This window comes from Argentina silus (assembly GCF_951799395.1).
Source record: "Argentina silus genome assembly, chromosome: X".
Lineage (NCBI taxonomy): Eukaryota > Metazoa > Chordata > Actinopteri > Argentiniformes > Argentinidae > Argentina > Argentina silus.
This window is the reverse complement of record NC_139653.1, coordinates 22,411,511-22,420,112: the sequence shown is the minus strand read 5'-3', so window position 1 is coordinate 22,420,112 and position 8,602 is coordinate 22,411,511. Positions and strand designations below refer to the sequence as shown.

Sequence of the window (8,602 nt, the reverse complement as noted above, 5' to 3'; positions counted from 1 at the left end):
TAAACATTTCCAGGATGGCAGTTTCAGTCCAAGCACACTCACTGGGACAAGACTAATCAACTTCACCCTTCTTTAACTTCAACACTCCTTTGTAAATCCACATGACATGATTCTTTACTGTATTGTAAGTTGTTGATATGAGCCAAAATGTACAATTATGAATTATTAGTTTTCCCCCCTTGTCTTCATTATTTTAATGTTTATTTTGAAAATTTGTGTTGTGTATATTCTAGTCAATGGGATGTAAATATGTGATTGAGAATGGCATATTTTGAAAGGTTTGAGGATCACTGTAGCAAACCATTTCTTATTTAAAATAGCATTTCATTTATTTTGTCTGACATTAGAATGCATTGTCTTGCCATATGTCACAAATTGGTACCTTTTTGCCAAGTACAGAAAACCAAAAAGTACTTCTGCAAAATACTGTGATTTCTCATATTGGGAAGACATTTAGATCTGTGTTATGTACTCTCAGTGTTAAATTCCTTTTCAAAGCTAACTTAACTGCAATGAACGTTTTGCCAGTCACATACTTTAGTTTTGTGTGTTGGGGGGGTGGGGGGGGGGTCTTGAACAACAATTGCATTATGAAATTTTTGCTTGATGTTTTACATTCTCTTTAATAAAAATAGATTTCACAGAAAATGTAACTCCGTATGGTTGTGGGGTGCACGAAGGTTGATTTTCCTGGTTAATAAAGACATCACTTCAAGCTATCCCTGTTTGAGTATTTCTTGTGTGTCTATTACAAATAATGCTCATAAGCCATGACATTCATCTTAAAGGGACATTACACTCTAAAATCAAAGTTTTTCAGATGCTTTCGGGTCAGCAGTATGACCTCAACCCATGGGACGTCATCATGTTGCTCAACACTCAGCCATAAATGAATGGGCAAATGTGCACCGTCAAATATGCTTATCTTACAGAGCCTCTGCCCTACACTGCTAATGAAACAGAATTTACCAGATTGGAGCTTTAAACCCATGTTAGTTTGATGCATGTATTTCCCATTCCTTTGCGGCCAATGGCGATGCATAGCATAGCTGGGTCTCAGTAAGGGACATTCAGACTGGGACTTATTACTCTGAAGTCTAAACTAACATCTGACTTTGATTTCAAGTTCAAAGTTGTACTGTCTACAGGGAAGGGTATGACGGTACAATGACATTCTTACTCACAAGCTTAGAAAACACAATAGAACACAGTAGCCCAGGAACATGAAGGAGCACAGAATGATAGTAACACTATAGGCACATAAGCAGCAGTGATTACACATTAATACTATAGAGCATATAAACCTAAGCCTTTTCTTAATTGTTAGGAACACGACTCTTCATGTCCTCTTCTCTGTCCTCCACTCACACTGAAAATTAATTGGAGGAGAATATCTAGGTTCCTCCCCATATGTATTCTGCTCCAATGCTTTTTGAGGACAAAGCGAGTGGAGGATGGAGGAAAGGACGCAAAGAGAGAAAAGGCTCTACTTCCAACTCTGTTACTTCCTGAAATGTGGCGAAACCCTTGAAACAGACCAGAATGGCCACGCCCCCTTTTTTCCTCATAGGTACTTACACCAGATGCATTAAAATCCAGTAAATCTGAAGCCACGCCCCTCTACTGGGGTACGGAAGTTTCCCCATTGACCCTCACAACAAATAGCTTACAGTTGGCCACTTTCGACTAGATAGATAGATAGATAGATAGATAGATAGGATGAGTTTGGGGTAGTTCAGTGGAATGGGTTGGTTAAGTGGCTAAGAGTGGTTTCAGTGGGGAAGAACTGTTAGCAAAGAGAGTGCATTGTTGTGTAATCATTCTAAGACTGTGTTCTGCAGGTCTCCTGTTGTTTTTATTCAAGAGTTCTGAAATTTCCATAGCAGTTGCAATAACAATGGTGCGCTCAGAATCTAACCCTAACCCTAAAATAAACATTCCACTAATAAGTAATGCACCCTCAACTTTAAAATTCCTTTGCTGGTCACAAAGTCATGTATCTGAGAAACTCTCTGAAAATAAACTTTATTTATGGATTTGCTGTTCTGTTGAATTGTCATAACTGGTTTGAGGCTGAAAAGTCTGTCCCACTGTAACCTATGCCAGAGACTGTATGTACTATACATTTTAAGAGGCTTTGCTTATGCACTGTTTAGAGGAAGCTTGCAAAGTGTCTCATCATAATTGTACGTATATGTTGAACATGTCACCTCACGCTAGTGGTTGCTGTTTCACACCTGTCGTACGACAAATCCACTGTTATCAGTCTATCCAGAATACATGGAAGAAAGAGAGAAGTCTGAGTCCTGGGCCTTCACTCCTGTACTCCAGCTATGTATGCAGTTGATTTCTAGATGTATGTAGCTGATCACAACTTAAACAACTTATCCAACTGATTAATAAATTTGTTGTTGTTGTTGTTATTGTTTCTATTACTTGTTGTCGTAAACAGTTTTTTGTATTAGCTTATTATCTTTAGAACATTCTATTGTTGTGGATGTTGAGAGCTGCTCTGCCCAAGGCATTTCGATGCATTGTGTACTTGTATTCAATGTAATGACAAATAAACTTGAACTTGAACAAGCAGTGCATGCGGAGACGACGCGGCCACAAGGGAAATGTCAGGCTTGACTGATACCGGTTAAGGAACACAACATGTTTTTGGCCGGGTCGCATGATTTGAACTAATCCCTTATAAGACAGTTTGGAAATCCAGCTAATGATGAACAGAGAGGAAATACATGCACTTCTGGCCCCAAAAACAAAAGGGCCAGAGCCAACATCGAATGTGTTCGCTAACGTTAGCTAGCGAGTAAATCCACACGGAGACGAATATATATTTAGAAACGGCCACGCCCCTTTGAGAGGACAACCGAGCGGTTCCTCAGTAATCTAAAAATAGGCTCTTTTTGTCTAGCTCCGATTGCTTTTTTGTGTTTCAATAAACTTTCTAGTGTGCCTCTGGTGTCCTAATAACAACTGCAAAATCATTCAAATATGCTCGGTCAGCAACCTAAAAATGTAACAGTGACACTTAACTGTCGCTGAGTTTTGTGTCATGGTTAGCCAGCTAGCATTTTGTTTTTTTTACTCATTACTTTCGTTACATTGTACTTCATATGGATGTTGTAACCATTTAACATCATCGAAACAAATCTGGAAATATTAATTCAGCGGATTGAACACAATAGGCTGAAAGGCCTCATCAGAGAGGAATATATAACATTATTTGCCCTCATTTCGACTTTGACGCGAAAATGGGAGTTGCAATCACAAGCTAGCTAACAAACTTATGGAACTGTCACGTGTACTTGACAGAACCCAGTAGTGCCGAAGCACAGTGCATTACCTATCACATACTATTTGTTGACAGTCAAGGCTACCTCAAGCATAACAACTAGTTTAAAATTGTTTCATAGAAACGTAGCTATTGCTGTCGTACATAAGTGGACTCATGATAACACCTAGCAACTCATAGAATACTTTGGTTAGCCAACAATAGCATTACTGCGATGTGGATTGCTGTAGCTAGCTAGCATGTCCTCAGAAGGTCTGCAGTGTACGATTTATACCAGTAGCCTAGAATCATAGCCAGCTAAGCTGTACTGCTAACAAACCATGTCGGCTTGCAAACAATTACTTAACATTGTAAAGCACAGAGGGACATGGACATCGACATGGAGAAATGTCACTTCTTGGTCACCTGTAGGAGTTGCCTTCAATGCTAAACCTCATAGAAGAATCGAATTGTTCGAAAATAATGTGGTACGTATGCTGCCCCCTGTAGCTAGCAGGAGCTAGTTGTTGAGCTACCTAATAATGCTGTTCTTGCTGTTCTGAAGTCTATGCAAAAATACACTAGCACTGAATCATGATATGTGTTAGAGGAAGTACCAATCTGTTCCCTTAACATCAAATGCAGTGCTTGTAAATCTATGTCTACAATAAGGATCTCTCAATTTTTTTCTTGACCCTGGACTCAGGGTTTGTTTGGAGTTCCAGAGCTGAGATTCCCTGCTGGCTTCGAAGTGGCCACAAACAGAGTACTGAAGGACACAGAGCAACTGGTTGATAAAACCTGCAACAGTCCCCCAGGAGCTGTGACTATTGAGTCTTTTGACCAACTCTCAGATGGCTTGTGCAAAGTGGCAGACCTGGTAAGATTAAGTTGAAGATACACAAATCCTTAACCAATGTGATTTTAACTGTAGTGGCGGTGATTTGGAATCATGCTCACGTGATGAGGTAGCCCTGCTTCTTCTAAGCCCTGATATAGCCCTTGTACCACGAGGATGTGCTCTTGGTATAACGGTTTACGTCTGTGGCCTCCATGCGAGAGGTCCCTGTTTCAAACCCAGCGGGTTAAAAAAACTAAACACAACAGGATAGGGTCCCAACAGTGTAAATAATTATAAGTAGCATTGTTCTCTCCTCAGGCAGACTTTGTGAAAGTGGCACATCCAGACCCACACTTCCGTGAGGCAGCAGAGAAGACCTGTGTAAAGATTGGCACTGTTGTGGAAAAGTAAGGCCCATTCAGCTAAGACAAGTGTAAGAAATGTTGTTGAGTGGCATGTGACAGGTGCAAATTATTTATTTGTTTATTTTACAGGCTTAACACCAATGTTGACCTTTGTAAGAGTTTAAAGAACTTATTAGACAACCAGGATGTTTTGGTTAAGTTGGACCCAGATACAAGGTATGCTTCAGTAACCTAAATCCTTTTAGTCAGTTAAATCTGCATGTTGTAATGCAATCTGAACCTGACCCACACAAGACTGTATAGTGATTTTGTAAATGGGCAGGGCAAGAGATGAAGATTTTGTGGGCACACAGTAATGTGAATTTGACTGTCCATTTTCTGTTCTCTCTTTGTAGAAGAGTGGCTGAGTTGTTCATGTTTGACTTTGAGATCAGTGGAATTCATCTGGATGAAAAACTGGTGAGATAAACCTCTTTGTTGATGTTTAGTTGTTAATAACCCTGCTGTCATGTCATGTTTCAAAATGCTTTTCTGTTATTTTGTTGAGGTCTTATTGGTTCCTTCTTTCCTTGACAGAGAAAAGAGGCTGTTGCCCTTCATGTCAAGCTGTTAGACCTAAGCAACGAGTTTCTGGTGGGCTCTCAACTACCAAACAGAATTGCAAAGTCAGCTATTCCTGAGCACATACACCGTCATTTCACAAAGGAGGGCAGTTTCATTCAGATTGGGGGTCTACATGCTGATTCCCCTGATGACCTGGTATGTGATTAATTAACAACGAAATTGGGGAGGGGACTGTGGACCTGTCTTTGTCTGTTTGTATGTCACATGCGATATCTCAGACACCACTGGGACAATTTAGAGGAAACTTGGGTGAATGATGCGCCTTGCCATAGAGATCCTGCATTTACAAAATGCCCAAGGGGGGTGCTATAATAAACAACTGAAATTCAAAAATTACACTGATTGGCCCAAGGGGGATGTTATTGTAAAAACTGAAATTCCAAACTTTAAACAAGCATATGTCCTGGACTCTAGTCAGGACATTTGGTACATATTTGCATCCCCCCATGAGCAACAAGTGTAACCAATCACACAAGGACTGTGAAAATGTATTTTCTTTGCCACCAGGCGGCGCCAACATCATATAGGTATTCGCAGAGTCTGACTGGCTGGCGAAATTGCTTTTTAGATATTTCTTTAGATATGTGCCTTCAGCTGGGAAATAGTCATCCTGTGTCTACCCTGCATTTAAATGATTATTTTATGATGTATTGTTTTTGTTTTAGTGCCCAATGCAGTGTGTAGTTTAACCAAACACAAGTTCAAGTGTTTATTGTCATATGTACTGAGATACAAGGGAGTGACAGTACAATGAAATTCTTACCCGCAAGCTCTTCTCCTCGAAAACACAATAGTAACACAGGAACAAAATATTAGCACAGAATGCAGTAGTAACACAGAAATGTATGTTGTTGTTATCATCATCATTATTTTCAGGTTCGGGAGATTGCCTATAGGATCTTCCTCTACCCCAATGCAGATCTAATGGAGTGCCTACAGGAGCTCTTGAAATGCAGAAACAAATTGGCCAAACTGGTGGGCTATGAGTCTTATGCCCACAGAGCTTTAAAGGGAACCATGGCCAAAACACCAGGTAATGTGTTCCCATCCATGACATACAGCAATATCAACATTTAAGAACGTTTATAGTTAAGGTGAACTGTCTCTGAATAAGTGACTACATGTCTGATACTTGTTACTCAATCAAAGTAACATGGCCTCCTCTCCCTGTGTTTACAGAGTCTGTGATGAATTTCCTCCAGTTATTGACAGACAAACTGTCTGACAGGTACATCAAGTAAAATAACATCACGTCTAAATGGACATGATTTGCTCATCTGAGGTCACTTGGCACCATTGTGATTCAATGGGTAGATGTCTTGAAATCCTGTCATTAATCTTTTCGACCACAAGATGACAATAAAGCCTAACCTTGTACTAGGATAGTGGATCACTTAGTTATAAGTGATTTTATATATATATATATATATATATATATATATAATGTATATGAGATGAAGGTGTATACAAGTTTTCAAAAGTTATAATAATGCATGCAAAATATGAATGTCCACAATGTCATAATACACATTAAGTTGTATTTGAATTAGGTAAGTCAGCAATCACAAGCTATGTCATATGTCTTTTCATACAGAACAGCAAAAGACTTTCAGATGATGAGAGACATGAAGACGAAACTTAATCCTCTTAATGCTGTAAATACTGCCCTTCTTTTTTCAAATATTTTACCATTATATGAGCACAATATGAGAAGTAAAATGTTTAGCTAAGTGGAAAAGGTGAATTGTAGCTTAGATGTGCTTATATGAATCATTGTCACAAATTATATCAGGTTTTTCTTCCACAGGAGTTCATGCCATGGGATCATCCATACTTCAGTAGTGTTTTACGTGCAGAAAGGTGAGTATATGAAAGCATCTCATATGGCTATTTTTGGTCTGTTAGATACTCCTGCTTGATATGTATCTCTCTAGTTTGGGTAGGTAACAACTCCATATTTCAGTGTAGCATATAATGTTATTGTTAACTTGTTCCTCCTCAGGTATCAAATGTTTGAATTTATGTTATGAGGGAAGTATGGGAGCTGTAAATGTGTACTTTTATCCTTTTCTGATGCTAGACAATCAAACCTGACTAACCTCCACTGCTCAATGGCACTGTCACCCCATTCAGTCTTTTTCCTCGATGTATGTATGCGAACAAATTATCCCTGTCTAACAAATGTTCGTTTTCATTCTTACGTATGTGATGAAGCATGCCCAAAACAATGGTTAGAGTATGTAACCTGAAATGCTGTTGCCATGCTATAGAAAGGGAAAGTTGGGCCTACTTTAATGTGTTAGGCAGATGTGAAACTGAATACAGCTAGGCCTATGTACTGATTCTGTTTGTTCCCCAATACAGAACTCAACACAGAACTCCATCCCATTTTAGTCTCTCGGCAAAGGCTTTCACAAGTATTGTATTATATCTAGGGACACCATGCATTTCAACATGTACAGTATATTCTGCAGTCTCACGCTGATTAATGAGGTATGGAGAGCTAAGAGAGCTTATGATCTTTATTGCCAAGCGTAATTCATAAACATCACTACTCACAGATGGAGAAGTGGACTGACCCATTCTGCGGTGAACGTACAAGTGAATAGACAATGTAGTCGGTCACATCTAGAGTCTCCAATGATGTACTGGCCTCACGTCGTCTTTTTACAGACATTATTAATGAACTGCTCTTCCTCCTAGCTGCTCACCAGAGGCCAATAAGCCGAAGTGCCAAACGTGCTGGATAAGGGTTTATTAAAGCTTTATTGCAGACATTCCTCGTCCTGGGGGGGGACTCAATGGCTGTTTCCACCATGGAGTTTGGCAGGACTTCTGTCTGAGGAGTAGGAGTGGTGGAGGGTTTTTAGTTTTTTCCCCCGAAGAAAATCTGTTTCCGAATCACTTTCCCCTCAGCTTTCTCCATCTCCTGGCGTGTGCTGTACAGTGCTGTGTTGGTTGTTAGGAGTTTCCTGTGGAGTTGGGTTTAGAAGAGTTCCCAGAGAGGGTTTGTTGCCAATAGCTTCTGGTGCCCAGACTTTCTCTGCCTCCCTCAGCACCATTAGTGGTTTGGAGCTACTGAGGTCATGGTTTGAGAATGCTCATGATCCCCTACTCACTGATTAGTTACTATGCGTGTGTGTGTGTGTGTGTGTGTGTGTGTGTGTGTGTGTGTGTGCGCGTGCATGTGTGCCAAAAGTATGAACTCTCTTTAGTGACCCATGGTATAGTGTGATGGGAGTTTATGAAACTTCACCAAAGCAAGAGTGTATGTACAGAAACATGTAAGAAGTGAGGGCACATAATGCGACACTATGTGTCTCATAGTGGCAATAATCACCATGAATCATGTTTGTAAACCTGGGCCTTGGAAATGAGCTTTTCACTGGTTTTAATTAAAGCCAAGTGACATCCGGATATGCCTCCAGGCACTGCCTCAAATGGTATGCTTTGTCCATACCTGGAGTAACTAATTGTGCATGCTGTAAAGATTGA

The 8,602-nt window shown here is 40.0% G+C and overlaps 1 protein-coding gene across 1 annotated transcript in view; it reads left to right on the top strand.

The window, feature by feature from the left end:
- Nucleotides 1–3,374: 3,374 nt before the first annotated feature.
- mipepa (mitochondrial intermediate peptidase a) overlaps nt 3,375–8,602 on the top strand; it is a 31,652-nt gene continuing 26,424 nt past the window's right edge. The window contains exons 1-10 of the mRNA XM_083695709.1: nt 3,375–3,765; nt 3,984–4,157; nt 4,437–4,525; nt 4,613–4,699; nt 4,879–4,942; nt 5,060–5,242; nt 5,984–6,140; nt 6,287–6,335; nt 6,702–6,762; nt 6,915–6,967. Coding sequence (XP_083551835.1) covers nt 3,619–3,765; nt 3,984–4,157; nt 4,437–4,525; nt 4,613–4,699; nt 4,879–4,942; nt 5,060–5,242; nt 5,984–6,140; nt 6,287–6,335; nt 6,702–6,762; nt 6,915–6,967 — 1,064 coding nt within the window. The 5' untranslated portion in view covers nt 3,375–3,618. The remainder of the gene's footprint in view (nt 3,766–3,983; nt 4,158–4,436; nt 4,526–4,612; nt 4,700–4,878; nt 4,943–5,059; nt 5,243–5,983; nt 6,141–6,286; nt 6,336–6,701; nt 6,763–6,914; nt 6,968–8,602) is intronic.